This window comes from Jaculus jaculus, chromosome 1 (assembly GCF_020740685.1).
Source record: "Jaculus jaculus isolate mJacJac1 chromosome 1, mJacJac1.mat.Y.cur, whole genome shotgun sequence".
NCBI lineage: Eukaryota > Metazoa > Chordata > Mammalia > Rodentia > Dipodidae > Jaculus > Jaculus jaculus.
The window spans coordinates 141,451,028-141,468,869 of NC_059102.1; the positions used below are offsets into that span (position 1 = coordinate 141,451,028).

The window sequence follows — 17,842 nt, forward strand, 5'->3', positions numbered from 1 at the left end:
ATGTTGACAAAGACATTACAAGAAAAATACACTACTAGTAGAAAGTAAAATGGCATAAGCACTGCGGAAGACCGCAGTCTATTCTTGGAAGTTCAACATACCCTATGGTCCAGACATTCCACTGTGGATAAAGACTTGCACCGATATTGATGGCAGCTCTATTTGCATTATGTTCAAGGTGGAAACCATCCAAATATCCCTCTGAAATTGAGCAGATAAAGGACTGGAGTATGTCTAATCAGACCATAGATTACTCCCCATCTACTATATAACACTGGTCAATTATAGGCCTGTGCACAGTGGTAGCCCTATAGTATTAGGATGCTTAACGACACTGTAGCTGTCTTAGTTTGTGTAAATATACTCTTTGATGTTTGTAAAACAAAATAACCTAATGATACACTTCTCAGCATGTGTGTCTGTCCTTAAGCAATGCCTATTTTCATTAATTAAAAAGAATGAACTAATGGCACATACAAACATGGATAAATGCCAAAACAATTATGTTAAGTGAAAGTCAGACCATTCTCCAACAAAACAGCATGTACTGTATGATTCCATGTACAAAGGAAACAGAAACTGACTGACAGTGTTATGAAGCAGTGGTTACCAGGGGACGGCAATGTGGTGAGCGTGGGATTATGAACACTAATGCTGGATTTATGGCCATTATCTTCATCTTGATGCATCTGTAGATCAAAATTTATACTTTAAATAACTATAAGATAATGTACCTCAATAATGGTGTTTTTAGAAATTTAACTAGAAATATTTATTTCTTTGATTAGGACATTTACTAATACCTTACTGGTTGAATATGGTTGAATTTATAAATCTAGGATTGTAGTTTCCTGCCCTTAAGAATGATATTAAAAATTCATGGAAATACCTGAGAAATGTTTTATAAAAGTGAATAGAAAACATGCCACTGAATGCAAATTTATTGTACAAACTACCCTGGTTCTTAAGGTAATTCAGATGCCTATGCAAAAACACTTTATGTGGTGGCAATTTTAGAATACGTACACATGTGTGTGTTTGTATGTATGTATAGAACAATTAAGCTGTATACTATTTTAAAAAGAAATGTTAAAAAGGCGGACTATTCTTTTGATAAAGAAGAGACATCCCAATACTGTAACTTTCTTCAGTTCATTTTACAGTTGGATATTCTGATATTTTTCATGTATTTTAATAACAATATAGGCATGGTGACTTTTTGTATTTTATTTATTACATGTTTATGGTATGCAGAGTGCATTGGATTACAGACACATGTGCCACTAAGCTTGGGTCGGCAGGCTTGTGAATCAAATACCTTTAACTGCTGAGCCAGTTTCCTGGCCCCTGCATTTTTCCAAAAAATAAAAATAAAAATAAAAAGCCATTTAACATACTATCAAAAACATAAGGATCCATATAATCATCTCAACAGACACAAAGAAAAAGCCACACAACACTAATTTACAGCAACAACTTTGGTGAAATTGCAAGTTAAAGGCATTCTCAGCTGATGAGGGCCATCTATGAAAACCTGCCTCAGCTAACAGGACACGTCATGATGAGAATGAGGATTAGCAGTGAGAAGCTGAACCTATGATTGGGAACAAGGCAGAGACGTCTGCTCGTTTCTTCAATTCAATACTGTGCTAAAGGGCCTAAATAGGACCATGAGGAAGAAAAGAAAAAGATAAAAAAAAAAAACCAAACCAGAAAACAAAACTGAGTAAAAATAATACAGCCTGTAAAGAAGTGAAGTCATCTTTACTAGCAGATGACATCATAACAGGTAAGGAATATCCTAAGAAATCTATGAAAAGCCCTATGAGAATAAGCAAATTTGTAGGATACAAATTCAGTACATGAAAATCTATTATTTGTACATAATAGGGATAATTGGAAAATTAAGTTTAAAACCGAAAGTGGCATCAAAATATAGACATCTTAACGAAAGAGGCGTTAGGACCTCTAGTCTACAAAGTATGTAGGAAGGCCAAAGCTCAATCAGCCCATCCCTCGAGCCGCGTCCATGTCCATGTGCCCACGGCCACAGCCACGCGCCCACGCCCACGCGCCCAGGAGCGGAAGGCCTGGCAGCGCTGCATGGCCATCCCGAGCACTTCGCAGACTGAGTGTGATCCCAAACAAAACCGTGGGGGTTTTGGGTAGATATTGGCAAGAAGACTTTAATTTTTATATGAAAAACAAAGTTCCTAGACAAGCCAGGCATTCATAAAAAAAAGAACACAGTTGAAAAATTAAGGACAGCTGTCTTAGACTTACTATAAAATTCCAGTAAGTTCAAAGAAGTAGTAAAAAGAGAGAAAGACAGATCAGTGGAAAGGGTAGATCAATGGATCTTCAACTGGTTTCCAATCAGGTTACCAGTGCATTACCATAGGAGAAGATAATGTCAACAAATGGTGTTGGAACAGCTAGGAAACTGTACAGAATAATACAAATCTCAACTCTTACCCCATGTCAGTCACGTTTACTCAAACTGGACTGTAGATTTACATGCAAAAGACAAAAGATCTAAAAAGCTTCTAAAAGGTAAGGAAAGAAAATAGCCTCACCATTACAGGTAGCAAAGATATTCCTGAGGAAGGATCCAGAAAGCATCACTGCAGAAAAAAATGATAAATTACACTTCATTAAACGAACATCACCTGCTCATGGGGCACTGCATGGAAATCACCAGGCCTGCCAGAGACACCTATCGCTGGTAAAGGATGTGCACCAGCTGACTGTACAGAGAATTTCCACAACTAGATCAAAAGACTTCCCAATTAAAAGCAAGAAACTGACTTACATAGACATTTTCCAAAATGACATCACAGACTACCAATGAGCAAGTGCAAAGGTGTTGAACATCACTGGTGGTCAAGGAAGCAATTCAAATCCACAAGACACCACTGCCCACTTCTCAGGGCAGCGAAAAGTGAACACCTTATGGTGAGGACACGTGGTCCATGTGGCACCTAACAATGACCCTGGGAGTACAAGTCACCACAGCCATTCTGGAAAATAGTTTGACAGCTGTGAAAAAAGGAAACAAACCCATCACTCAGCACCTTGGTATTTATCCAAGTGGAACAAACTCAAATGTCCACAGAGAGCCACACAGTACTTTGATTCATAATAGCCTAAAGCTAGAACAAACCTCACACAGGTAAATGGCCAGCCCAATCAGGGTGTTTGCATATGATGACATATCAGTCAACATTAAAAAAAAAAAAAAAAAAAAAGGAGGAGTTGACATACATAACATGTTATGAGCCTTAAAAGAAGTTTTGCTGGGTAAAATAAAAAGTGGACACAAAAGTAGACACAGGGACATCACCAAACTCCTACAGTTAGCTTATGTCTGTCTGGACTCTCACCAGGGCCTGGGCTACAAGCCTAGCTCGGACACTACCTACTAATACCTTCACACCCAGTCCTGTCTCCTCACAAAGCCACCAGGACACGAATACACATCCTGAGACCATCAGAGGGCTGTCTTTTTGGCTGAACCAGCCTTTGCTGAATCCAACCTAAATCATTTTTGCCGTATTTTAAACAGAGGCCTCTAAATCATCAGACTTCTGCGAACAGCAGCAGTTATTCACCAAACATGCAGAAGAACAGAGTTCACAGTGGAGAGGAAAATGAAATGTGATCCAGAAAGAGTTGTAGAGAGAGCCCTTTAGGAGAGATACACTAGGATGCTAGGGAACAAACGAGGGTACCCCTTCCTGCTGCATCATGGGCCACGTGAGCCTCCTGGTAGGATTCCAGGCCCTTTCCCCATCTTATGAATGCTGACATGTTATTTAAGCTCATAAGCAGCACTGAACATAATCTTCTGAGGGTGAAAGCCAGGCTGCCTCTGGCCTTGAAATCAGAGGCTCTCTAAGTACATTCTGGTGGCATTCTCTCTAGAGCTAGGGATGGACATCAAATGAACAGGGTGGTACCCACCCAGCAGAACCTCTGACTTCTCTCCATACCATCTTGCTATATGGTAGGCAACTAGGCCACATCAGGTCGCCTCATGCTGCAGATGTCCTAGGAGTCCAGAACCCAAGCTGCAAAGGTCTCAAGAACTCTCACAGATGGCAGTGTCACACAGTGGTTGGGCATCAAGCCGACACGAGAACCACGGCTCAGAGCTTGACCTCAGCCCTGCAGCTCAGGAGCAAGAGGTCACCCTCCAGCCTTGCACTGGGCCCCAAGGGGAGGAAATACTTGGGGGCCTGTCAACTTCACCCACCTGAGTCCCCTCAGGAAACCCACCTGCCTATGCTGCTATTCAAAGTCAGAGACCTCTCCAGACACAGTGGCTCAGAACTGGTGACCTTGCATCAGCCTTCCCTCTGCATCTGAGTAACTGCTCCCATCTTCAGAAGGGAGAGCGGGATCCCCATAGCTCTGCAGTGAAACTGGCAAAAAGGATCCTTAACACCTCACCACATCATGACTTAGGTTTCTGCCTATACAGGAAAGGAGGACCCCTGATCATACACTTGAGGATGGAGTCTTTCTAACCTGAATAAAGGGCCAGGGGTAGTTTGCAGGTAGGCCCACAGACATCCGGAGAGCAGAAGGCCAGATGTCTCTAAGGAGATGGAGCCAGCGGGCCTAATTCCCAGCACTCCTGCCTCTTTAGCTCTCCACCACCAGGAATAGAGGTGCTGCCCTGATCCTCACTGGCCCTTGCCTAGGTCAGGTCTTGCATCAACTCAGGCAGAAGCTGCACTGTGGATGTTGGCTCTGGAACAGTCAGGGATTCAAGAAGCCCAAGGTCTGGAGATGCTCAGAGGAGGTGGGGGCAGGACCCTTATAGGACTTGGAAAAGTGATGCTCACTCTCCTCATGCTGCATCTATGACAGTCCCCAGCTTCTGAGTCACCGAGGAGCACCCTGACCCTGCTGGCTTCTGAGTGGGCATTATAGATTATGCCAGTTGCAGCCTCACAGCTACACCCACACACCTGACAGACCAGACCCAAACTCACATTCTGGCACCTTCCCTGCCAAAACTCCAGATGCCTAGCCCGTGGCTGACCCCCACCATGTCCACCCCCATACCTCCCCCCACCCCGCAGCCAGAGAAGAGACTCACTGATGGGGGCGTGTAAGGCCACGTGCTCCTGGTAGGGCGTGTAGTACTTGTACTGCTTCCCGCAGAACTCACAGGTGTAATTGCCAGTTTCTGTCCAAGGAGAGGGAGGTGTGAGAACAGGCGCCTGTCTCCAAGCAGCAGCATCTCCCCCCACTAAACACTCCCGTTCTGGGACCAACTCTGACTCTGGAGTTGGGCTGCTTTGGGTTCAAATGCCAGCTTGGTCTCCTTGAAGTGTGTAACCTCCACCAAGTCTCTTGACCCATTTCCTTGTCTGGGAAAGGGCATGGATACAAGAACCACCTTATAGGCTTGTTGTGAGGACTCAATTATCTGTCAAATGCTTACAGAGTGCCTGGTACGCTGTGCTCCGTCACTGCAGCCCAGCCCCATGCTCAGAAGACCCCAGCTGACCTGCAATGTCAAGCTCTCTCTCCAGCAACCCTCCTGGAGGCCCTATCCACAGCTGTGGCCACGCCCAGGATCCCTCAGCTCCAGGATGGTCCTGGTCCCCAAATGTCCTCACTCACCACAGCACCCCCCATGAGACTTTACCTTTACTTCTCTCTAGGCTCGGCCTGACTTTCTTCTTAAAAAAAATGTCTGACGTAATGTTCCCAAGAGAAAATTATCAAATTCTGATCAATGCAAGCACAAAATTTTAAAAAGAGAGAAAGAGCTGTCATCTGTGATCCCACACTAACAGTACCTTCCCAGAGGGCACTGTGTGGGCTTCGGCAGCCGCCCTGCCCCCGCCGCCCATCCCCCTTCCCTCTCCTCTGGGCACTTCTCTGCTGCTATCATTTGTCTGGCTCCTGTGGCCTTGAATTAGCCAGCCCTGATCGATATCCTCTTTGTAACCTGGTGTATTCAATCGACAATACTTTGTGGACATCTTGCCCAATCAATAAGTATTGATCCCACTGCCTTTATCGGCTGCACGATTCCCATGGGACTTTGGAATCTGCTGAGCCAGTTGCCGCCTTCCACCAAGGGACATTTGGATTATATCACATTTTTGTTTCCTTATTAAAAACATGCTGTGATCCACATCCTTGTAGAAAATTTTTTGCGCATTTGCTCATTAGTTTTGCACATGGTTGCAAAATACAGATTACTGCACGGAACCTTTGCAGGTCTTCCTCGGGATGAAGAGGCAGGCGTCACCCCAGCCGGAAAGGTGTGAAAACGCATTGCTGCAGCTCACATTAAGTAACATCATCTATTTTCATATCTGGTGATGGGACTATTCTGCATTGTGGGCTTTATTTTCCATTTCTTTGATTCCTAAGGAAGTTGATTATTTTTCTTGTGCAATCAATTACAGTTTTTCCTTTGACTTTCCCTTTAAGAAAATCACTATTTTGTAGATTAACATTTCATTATATATACTACAAGCATTTTTTTTCTTAATTGAGTTCTTAGTCTCATTTTTGGATCTCCTTTCCCAATATGGAAGCTTTAAAACTTTTGGTAGTTAATTTTTGTAGCTGTCTCAGGAATACTGAAAAAGGTATTTATATCAAAGATAAGCTATATTGTGTGTGTGTTGCAAGGAGAAAGAGCTCAGGTTAGAGCGCAGGCACAATAAGCGCCTCTTGCCATTGTAAATGAACTCCAGGTAGGACGCACCTCTTTGTGCATCTGGCTTTATGTGGGTACTGGGGAACTGAATCTGGGCCAGCAGGCTTGGCAAGCAAGTACCTTTAACTGCTGAGTCATCGCCTCAGCCCCTATATGAAGTATATTATTCAAATTTTATACATTGTATGTTTGCTTGCTCTGGCAAATACTAAACACAGTGACAAACCTTTCTATTTCATTGTCTTACTAAATTTACTTTATTTTTGGTTTTTTAAGGTAGGGTCTCATTCTGGTCCAGGCTGACCTGAAATTAACTATGTAGTCTCAGGGTGGCCTTGAACTCATGGCAGTCCTCCTACCTCTGCCTCCTGAGTGCTGGGATTAAAGGTGTGCACCACCCTGCCTGGCTAAATTTACTTTCTTTGTGTGCACGGGCGCGTGTGTGTGGTGTTCATGCATTTATGTGTGTAGGCTCGTGTGTGCATATGTAGAGGCCAAAGGTTGACATTGGATGGCTTTTCATTTTTCTGAGGTACCCAAACCCAAAGTTCACCAGTTCAGATAATTTATCTAACCAGCTTGCTCCAGGCATCCTTGTCTCTACCCACCTGGCATTTACGTGGGTGCTGTGATGGGGGTTGTTTAATGTACTGAGCCATCTTGCCAGTCCCTAAATTGACTTTTTGTATTGAGATATAATGTTGCTTAGTGCATGAATGCCTGTGGGATCAAAATCTGCCCTAGGGCTGGAGAGATGGCTTAGCAGTTAAGGCACTTGCTTGCGAAGCCTATGGATCCAGGTTTGATTCCCCAGTACCCACAAAAACCAGATGCACAAGGTGGCACATGCGTCTGGAGTTTGTTTGCACTGGTTGAAGGCCCTGGCCACCTCATTCTCTATCTGCCCCTCGCTCCCTCCAATAAATAAATAAATATATTTTAAAAATCTGCCCTGGGGGTTGGAGGGATGGCTTAGTGGTTAAGGCATTTGCCTACAATGCCAAAGGACCCAGGTTTGATTCCCCAGGACCCACATTAGCCAGATGCACAAGGGCGCACACTTGTCTGGAGTTCATTTGCAGTGGCTGGGGGCCCTGGTGCACTCATTCTCTCCCTCTGTCAAATAAATAAATAAATAAAAATAAAATATTTTAAAAATCTGCCCTGGGAACTGTATCCTTTACTGATATGAAAGTATTTCTTGAAACAGGGCTTCTCACAGGGTGGTCCCTGGACTAGTAACCTGAGTGCCTTAGGATCCTGCTAGAAATGTAGCATCATTGGATTGTACAAGATCTGTTGAAAGAAAAATTCTGCAGGTAGGGACCAGTCAGTGGGTCTTAACAAGAACACTCTAGTGCATGAGAAAATTTAGTTAACAGCATGCTAACATTCAATTAGACCCCTTTACTAGCCTGGCTGGCATTAACAGTATTAAGTTGTTGGTAAGCTACCAGGTTCTGCTTTCTATCTGTTTGCATGTGTCTCATGACATGTCTGTACATGTTCTGTGATTTCATTCATTAGACAATGACCATGTTAAAGTGCCTCTCAAAAGGCTAAAACTGCTATGTTCCTGTCCTTAAGGAGGTTTGTGTGAAGAAGCCAGAAGAATCAAATGTCACACAAGCAGATTTAAAATTGCACCCGTGACAGGTACTTGCAAGGAAATGGTGCTGTGAAAACCCACGACAGAGATTCTTAATCTCTTTAAGAAGGCAGGGTGGCACACGCCTTTAATCCCAGCACTCGGGAGGCATAGGTAGGAGGATTGTTCAAGAAAACCAGAAAACCAAAAAAAAAAAAAAAAAAAAAAAGAATGCAGGGAACAGTTCCCAAGAAAGACATGATAAACTCAGAGAAAAAAAATAATGAGTTTTAACTAGGTAGTAAACTATTAGTAATTTGGATTAAGCTAGCCAGAGACAGACTATTTCTGACATCTAATAAAGGAGCTTTGCCAATGGTTTTTATGGCTATCACTGAGTTGGTTTTACAAGTTCAGCATTCTTAATTAAAAAATCTGAAATGTTCAATATCTGAAACTATCTGAGCACTTAACAAAGGCCCCAAGTAGAAAATTCCATGCCATGAATCTTTGTTTCACACACATTATTACAAATACTATGTGAACTTACTTACAGGGTGTATATGCTTCATAAGTGAGTTCTATATTTAGACTTGTGTCCCATCATAGGCTACTTCATTATGATATATGAATATCTTAAATCTAAAAACCATCCAAAGTCTAAGATATTTTTGGTCTTAAGTATTTTAAATAAGGGATACTCAAATTGTATTTTTGTTTTTGTTTTTTGAGGTAGGGTCTCATTCTATGCCAGGCTGACACAGAATTCACTCTACAGTCTCAGGGTGGCCTCGAACTCAAGGTGATCCTCCTGCCTCGGACTCCTAAATATTATGATTAAAGGTGTGTGCCACTATGCCCGGCCTTCAAACTGCATTTATAAAAAATCACTTTCCAGGGCTGGAGGGATGGCTTAGTGGTTAAGGCATTTGCCTGCAAAGCCAAAGGACCCAGGTTCGATTCCTGAGGACCCACATTAGCCAGATGCACAAGGGGGTGCATGTGTCTGGAGTTCGTTTACAGTGGCTGGAGGCCCTGATATGCCCATTTTCTCTCTTTCTTTCTCTTTCCCTCTTTCTCTGTCAAATAAATGAATAAATAAAAATAAAATATAAAAAATCACCTTTCTTTGTTTCATGCTTCACACTTTTTGCTTCATTCTTTTAGATTCTGGTTGATTGGTATATGAACTCTCATTTTCTATTATCTCCTATATCCATTATCTTTTAGTATTTTCTATTGTTTTAGAGCATATGGAAGATATATCTCTCTAATTGTTAATAGTCAAGTGGAAAATGGTATTTTTATAAATCTTTTGCCACTGAGAAAAGTAGTGTAACTCAGTGCTCAGTAAAAATCCCCTAAAAATATTATTAGAGCACAGATCAATCACTGGACTCCACCCCAAAGCTCCAGTGCCACAGGCCTGGGCTAAGAATTCACATTTGTGATGAGCTTCCAAGAAAGGCTACTCTCGCTGGTCTGGGATCACCCTGGGAGCAGGGCTGGTGCAGTCTTTTACTACTAATGCTCTACTGTTCTACCAATTATTGCCTTGTTTTCTTAACCAGGTTTTCATATTTTAGGACAATTTTTAGTATTTATACTCAATTTTCTAATTAGATTTACAACTGTTTAAGCTTTAAGAGTATCTGGTTTCAGAGTTCACAGGTTCTCTCATACTACGGTGCCCTCAGGAATGCGTCCACGCGCCCCACCAATCAGTCCATTGCAGTGTATTTTCAAGCCCAAGTTTCCTGAATCCTCTCTTTCAGATAAGGAATACTTAAACTATAATTGTTCTATCATGTAAAAAATTTAAAGCTTCTTTCCTTTAAAAAATATCCATTTTCCGCTGGGCATGGTGGTGAACACCTTTAATCCCAGCACTTGGAGGTGGAGGTAGGTGGATCACTGTGAGTTCGAGGCCACTCTGAGATTACAGAGTGAATTCCAGGTCAGCCTGGGCTACAGCAAGAGCCTACCTTGAAAGACAAAAAAAAAAAAAAAAAAAAAAATATATATATATATATATATATATATATATACACACACACACACACATACATACATATATATATGCATATATATATGTATATGCACACACACATACACACACATATTTATATATGTTTAATACATATAATATAAATACTATATCTACCTATCTATCTATCTATCTACATTTTCTTTTGACAGTGTTACACAGGAAGGAGTTTGAGGCAAGGCCATTTTGCCTTAAGGGTAGATGACTTGCTTTTCATTCCCAGATGGCTCCTTTGAGCCCTTACATCTATAGTTTTAATCAGTCATGAAGATCTATTTAGGAAAGGCCTCCTTCTGCTGACTCTGCCCGACACTACAACGAGCCTTTTCAATTTACATCTGTGATCTTCCTCCACTTTGGTGCCATTTTCTTCTATTCGATCTCTGTGGATCTCTTTTATCACACAGGTAATATACCTTCAGTCATCTGGAACTGGTTCCTCATCTGTGTTTACCACACATGGTCTTCACGATCTCCGTTCCTAATTCCTTTGTTGCAGACTGATTCTGTTTTACCTTTCATGCACGTTTTAAGTCTGTCTTTCTGTTTTGTTCCCCACCAAGCCTTCCTGTTGCTTTCTCACCATATACCCTTAGGTTCCCTTTTCACAAAAACCATGCAACAGGCGAAAATGTGTCTCTCTGATACTCATATGCTGAAGCTCTGGGCTCTAGTGTGCTGATTTCTTGAGGTGAGGCCTTGGGGAAATGATCATTGTTGGATTCAGTCATGGGGGTAGGAACCACATTAGCATCCCTAGAAGAGATGGGGGATCCTCTTCTGCCCTGCATGCGAGGAGGTTGTCTGCAAGCCTGGATGAGACACCTCATCAGAACTCAACCATGCTGGCATTGTATCTTCAGCATTTAGTCTTCAGAATTATAAGAAACAAACGTTGGGCTGGAGAGATGGCTCAGCCATTAAGGCGTTTCCTGCAAAGCCAAAGGTCCCAGGTTCGATTTCCCAGGACCCATATGAGCCAGATGCATAAAGCGGCCCATGCATCTGGAGTTTGTTTGCAGTGGAAAGAGGCCTTGGCACACCCATTCTCTCTCTATCTACCTCTTTCTCTCTTTTAAATAAATAAATAGATACTTTAAAAAAAGGAAACAAATGTCTGTTGAGCCGTTAAGCTGTGGAATTTTTGTTTTGGTTGCCCAAGTGGAGAAGGATAAGTCATCATTTCTCTTTCTTCTTCATATAGGTTCTTGCTAGGTAGATCAGGCTGGCCTTGAACTCAGTCCTTCTGCCTCAGCCTCAGGAGTGCTGGGCTTGCAGATGCGCACCACCATGCCAGGCCTACATACTTTTTTTTTTTTTGGTTTTTCAAGGTAGGGTCTCACTCTAGCCCAGGCTGCCCTGGAATTCACTATGGAGTCTCAGGGTGGCCTCGAACTCACAGCGATCCTCCTACCTCTGCCTCCCGAGTGCTGGGATTAAAGGCATGCGCCACCACGCCCAGCCCTCTACATACTTTTTTATAGGCAACTGAAGCTGTCCAAGCAACTTGTTTGTCTAGAATTTATGGTAGATTATTTTCAGAGACATGCTCTTTCTTGGAGTCTACTAAATTCTTTTTCTTCTCAGGTGCAATTTTCTGTTTTTGTTTCTTTGTTTTCCAGTCATGAGAATCAAGTAAGGCAGAAGTAAGTCCAGCTCTGCTGTTTCAAAAGATGTTCACTGCCCTCCGCCCTCCCTCTCTCTGTCCACTCCTCAGGTAGTAGTCCTCAACTCTGCCAACCAATGTCTGTTCCACCAGGGCCCGACTTCCTCCTACCTGAGAACCCAATTCTCCAAACTGCTCAGATGATTCTATGTGGAAGGCAGACTTTCTGCCTAGGATCTTTCTCTTTCCTGGACCTACAGAGTTTTCCTTGGGGGCGACCAGCCCCTGTATAATGTCCGGTGTCTCTATCGGCTCCTCTTGTTCTTTGCCTGGTGGCTTTTAGGATCCTATGGTACTGACCAGCTCACAAGAAGAGGCTACATCTTCACCTCCAAAGGCAGCTCCTGAAAGGTTGTGGGGACCCTCACAATATCAGCTCCACTGGGGCAAGCTTAAGGGTACAGTTTAGTTTTCTCAGTGTGGTTTCACATTTCTTGCCATCATTGGCAAACCTCCTGGGTCCTCGCAAGTGCTGCTCACTAGGCTAGTCACAGACACACAGAACAAGTCTCACCCTGCTCTGAATGTAGCTTCTCAGACAGTCAGCAGGTCCAAATTGGTTAATGCTTTCTATGCCTGAGTCGATGGCTATGATGATTTACTTACAAAAGAATCTCACTCAGTCCCCATGACAATCCTGACATAGGAGACTGTCATCATCCCACTGTCAAATGGATTAGACAGATTAGAGAATCGTGCGAGACATCATGCAGGTCTAGAGCTGGGATGCAGGTTTAGGCTGGCTCTGGAACTCCTGCCTTGCTCCTTTCTCAGCAACACCTCCTCTGTCACACCCTGGATAGGAGCCAAGGAGCTGGGCTGGATACTTTGTACATGAACCTTCTAACAACTGTGGAGAATATGCAACGGTCCTATATCCAGCTTCCAGGCGTGGCATGGACACTTAGCATGGGTATGTGGCTAGTGGACAGTTGGTATCAGCATTCACACCTAGGCTGGTTTGATTTGAAAGCCTGGCTTGTAGAGGGGGAAGGTAAGGGCTGTGCTGCAACTTCTGGGGCAGTGGCCATGACAGTGAAGCCGGAGACTCAGAAGTACTGGCTTAGTCTTAGGAACACAAGTGTCTGTCTCTCCCACCAGACTATGAACTCCTCCAATGCTGGGAGCCTGTCTGATTTAGTCTCCCCCCGCCAACCCCTGCATTCTAACTCCCAGATGTTTTGGTGCTAGAGACTTCATCACTTTCTTCATCAGCGAGGTGCACCTGCATGTTGAGTCTACTATGTATTGCAGACACTGTGCTATCTACTTTGCAGACATTATGACCTCTGCAGACTCCTGAATGATTCAGGCAGAAAGCCACCAACCATCCTCTGAGTATGCCAGGGCCGCAGGATGGAAAAGCCACAGGGGTGGCACGTAACACCTTCCAAGATCCTGGATGTAGCTTGCCTCTGGGCAGCCTCTCCCACTTTGCTGTTTTAGCTCCTCTGATTTTAACTCCCATTTCCTTGTTCCTGATCTTTGCTGTGGTGTGTATTTTTGCCAATAGTCTTGGATACCTACTGTGATGACACAAAATGATAAAGGCTTCTTCTCCACAAATAGGGCACAATGGAACTTCTGGAAGGGTCTGAGTGAGGGTCCCTCACCTGCGGTCCCACTGCATGTATCCCGGGCTGGCCGTGGGGTTGCTCACCATCTAGACTCTTCCTAGCAGCCATAAGGTCTTACTGAAATGTAAGTCTGATGGCATTCTTCCCATTTGGTGAGCACTCAGCACCCTCTAAGATGTGAACTGACCACTGATTCTCCTTTCCTTCCCAGAACCAGCACCTTCTCCTGCCTCTGAACCCGATGTGGGGCTCCATTCCCACCCATTCCTCCGCTGGTGGCCTCATGATTCTCACAGCTGGACTTCCCTGGCCCCCCAAAGTTCCCTGTATTCCTCTGGGTTGTAATTATCTGCCTAATTGTCTACTATCCCCAAACCCTGGCTCTCATGTGAGTACCCAAAGGTACAGCCATGCCTGTCCTGCTCATGGCTGTGTCCCCACAGCGTTCAAGACTCAACATGTGGCTCAACAGCCAAATGATGCGTGCAGCTCCTGCTGGGAAGCCTCTCCCATGAGTCCAATAGCTGCCTTCTGAGCATGTGCTATGTACCCGGCACTGTGCTAACAAGTGGCATTTGATCTGATTTAATGCCCAACAAGCCTATGGGGAAGCATTTTCCTCAATGCCGTGGGAGGCTCAGATTCGGGCAGTCAGCACACCCCGAGGGTGCTGGGCACTCACCACGCTGGTTGCATTCACGACCCTGGCCTTGAGCCATCGCTGTCTGCAGTGCCTGAAAAGCTAATGTCCTGAGACTGCTGAGCCCAAATGACAGGTGGACACTCTGCATGCAAATTGTGCACCACTGTCTTCCCTGCAGAACGTCTAGGCCCACCTCCCTCACCCAGAACCACTACCCTCAGCCCAAGAGCCCTGCATACTTGGCCCAATTTTTTGGAATGGCTCCGGAGGCTCTTCCTTCACCTCGTCAGTGGCCACAACACCTTGGTCGAAGGGGTCTGTGGGAGGAGACATAGATTAGCATACTGATCATAGGACTTGGGAGCTCAGCTGGGGACCTGGAAGTGCATCATCATAAAGACTTACCTGCCCGATTCTCGGGGGCCCCTTCCACACTAAACACTGCACCCAGGCGAGAGGCGACAGCCACAGAAGGAAAGAAGCAAACAGAAATACTGTGAGTCCCTGGCCATCTGTGCCTTAGCCTGCCATGCCCAGCCTGTGTCAATTCCTCCTCCCTACTACAGGCAAGTGCTCACCCCAAGGCAAACACGCTTGGTCCCCAGGACACACTTGGGGCGAGGCAGAAGAGGACAAGAGGGCAGGGTGTGTGAGAAAAGAATGTGGTGGAGGCCACAGGGAGAGGGCCTACGTCCTGTCACAGGCCCCATCCTTGCTCCTGCCAGCTGGGACATGTGACTAGAGGGGAACCCCAAGGCCTTTTAGTGTTCAAGACCCTCTTTCTATTATTCTTAAGACTACATATGTTATTACCCAAATTTACTGTTCTAATTTCTAGCTCTATAATCTAAGACACTACAGTGACATCATTCACTTTTAAAAATTGGTTTAATTTCACTACAGCAGCACATACGTAATATAAAACTGTAAAATGCTATGATATGAAGTTTCAATATTCTACTCATTTTGACCTATAAAAATGGCTGCTTCACTTGAGTGACTCTATACAGAGATGAACGTGGGTAAGATGGGCCACTTATTCTCTAGAACCCTTTAAGGGAAGTCCTTCCCCTCGGGCCTCTAGTACTGCCTGGCCCTTCTCTGGGGAAAAGGAGGTCTAGAATGTGGGGGGGGGGGTAGGATGGGGAATGGTGTCTCTGAGGAAGGACACCTCTCTGGTGCAACTCCAAGGAGTGAGGGGCCTGACTCACCATCCACCGCGTGCAGGTCTCGGTGCTCTTGAAAGCAGCTGTAATATTTGTACTTCTTTCCACAGATGTCACATGTGTACCTGAAATTGTCTGGGAGGGAGGGAAAGACACACATGCTTACCAGAGCATCAGACCCTTGGAGTGAGGGTTTTTCACTGGTGCACCTGCCTTCAGAACCAGAGATGAGACCAGCCTGGTTTGACTCCAAATGGATGGTTCCATAGAGAACCTGTTCTGGAGCTATCTATAGCTGGGTACTGCCTACCCTTCTAGGTTAGGGAGGTTGTGCCCTTACCCACTCCATGGGCTTCCCAGCAGCCCCTCTTTCATGCTTAGTCAGACCCTCATCAATGGTGTCACCCTTCACTGCAGGTCAGCCTTAGATTTCATTCTGAGATTACAGCATTTGGCCTGGGATGTTAGGGGTCCTCCATGAAGACCCAGAATCACAAGATGGCCAAGGATCCTTGACCAACCCCAAAACCTGCCCCAGGAGAGCTGAGATCCTCAATTCTGGTTACATAAGTTACATAAGAATGACACTCAGCTGGGCATGGTGATGCATAGCCTTTAATCCCAGCACTTGGGAGACAGAGGTAGGAGGATCGTTGTGAGTTTGAAGCCGCCCTGAGACTGCAGAGTGAATTTCAGGTCAGCCTGGGCTAGAGTGAGACCCTACCTAAAAAAAAAAAAAAAAAAAAAGAATGACACTCACTGCAGGTGCCAGGCCAGGCTCTTCCCTGTCTTTCCTCGGTTGGCTAGTGCAACAGATGGAAGAAGCCATCTCCCATTTACACATGCAAAAACTAAGGAGAGGAGGGATCGGCCCCAGGTCCCACAGCTAGGAGGGTCAGCTTCAGAGATGCACCAATGACCCTCACCGGAAATGTTCATATCCGGCTCCATTCCTTCCCTATGAGTCTGGGGCTGGCCTGTGTGACATGCTTTTCTTGAAGATAATGTATAGGGGTTGTCACTCCAGAAATTATGTTACAGATCTCTTTACATTTGTCATCTCTCTCTTGCTCACTCCTGCTGGCTGAGGTGTTTTCAGCTGAGCCGTGGAGAGATACAGGTGTCCAGGAGCTGAGGACAGCCTCTGGTGAGCAGCCAGTGGGAATTAAGGCCCTCAGACCAACAGTTTAGGAGGGACTGGGTCCCACAACCACTGTTCCTCCCAGTTAAAACTTGCACTGAGAGCACAGCTCAGTCTAAACCATGAACGTAGCTCTTTGGGAGCCCCTGGGCTAGAGGATCCCAAGAACTCATGCTCCAATTCCGAGTTGAAGACACTAGGAGATAACCAAGGTTTGTTGAAGTCATGAAGTTTTAGGGACATACGCTACACAACAATAGAAAGTGTTACATGGCAAAATTCCTCTGCATTGAAAGCAGCGAACCACCATTATCAGCTTCTCAAAAGCAGCTGGGGCAACTCACAGGAGAAGGCATGGGGAGAATCATCAGTTGCCACCCCAAGATCTCACGTGACCCATGACAGCTGTATGCAATAAGGTCTCATGACCTCACAAGGAGATAGAGTATATACAGGGAAAATGATCAAAACCAATGAGCTCTATCTAAGGGGTATCTCTGGAATATCTCCATGCTCTGTAAGTAAAGTCACTGCCCCGAGGCTGAAGGAGGGACAACTGCGGTGGGATCTTGACATAGAGCACTCCATTGAGGTGGTTCCTTTGGAGCCTCCATGCTCTCCTCACCCCTAAACTGAGGGAGGGGCACCCATGGGGGTAATCTGGGCACAGCCCCACTGAAGTGCTGCTCTGCTGCTCACGAACAGCGGCAATAAGCTTTGGGAAGCAGCCATGGGGAAGGTGTTACTGAGGGTGGAATGAACCCTCTCGGTGACACAGGTGCTCTGGGGTCCCTACGCTCTTGGGAGTAAGCCCTACCCTGTGGCTAAGGGAGTAAGCAGCATCCAAGGACTAAGCTTGACGCAGGAATCCCCATCAAAGTGGCTGCTTTTGGGGGGAGGCTCACATTCCTGTAAGTAACCCCAATGAACTCTTTGGTTCACCAAAACTGATCTTGGTATCATCATCCTTTGGTCTGTCATCTGTGCCCCGTCTGTGTGTTTTTGTCACTGAGGGAAAAAGGACTCTCGTGACAGACACTAACACAAGCCTGAATGGTCATGCTCCCCACGCTAACCCAAAGCCAGGCCAGTCGTGCCCAGGACTGTGCTGTCCCTCCACCAGCAACACTCTCTGGCATGTGAACTGCACAGACCTGCCATGTACGCTTCTGTGTCTGATCAAGGGAGGGCCCATCAATTCCACTCCCCAGAGGTTCTCAGACAGCATGCACAGATGTGGTAGACTGCTCAAAGCTACGAGGAGGGAAGGGAGAGAGCCAGGGGCCAAGCATCCACTTAATTGCAATCCAAGGTTAAGTCTGG

General features: G+C 45.2%; 1 protein-coding gene across 10 annotated transcripts in view; it reads right to left on the minus strand.

Moving 5' to 3' along the window:
- Positions 1-17,842, minus strand: part of Znf618 (zinc finger protein 618) — a 210,889-nt gene that overhangs the window by 31,377 nt on the left and 161,670 nt on the right. For 7 of the 10 annotated variants that reach the window (XM_045143964.1, XM_045143959.1, XM_045143955.1 and 4 more), the window contains exons 7-10: positions 15,424-15,513; positions 14,618-14,653; positions 14,452-14,529; positions 5,108-5,197 (exon numbers count right to left, since the gene is read on the minus strand). In XM_045143964.1, coding sequence (XP_044999899.1) covers positions 5,108-5,197; positions 14,452-14,529; positions 14,618-14,653; positions 15,424-15,513 — 294 coding nt within the window. Of the gene's footprint in view, positions 1-2,576; positions 2,625-5,107; positions 5,198-14,451; positions 14,530-14,617; positions 14,654-15,423; positions 15,514-17,842 lie in introns of all 10 variants that reach the window. The other 3 variants (XM_045143945.1, XM_045143921.1, XM_045143949.1) reach the window with 1 other exon arrangement.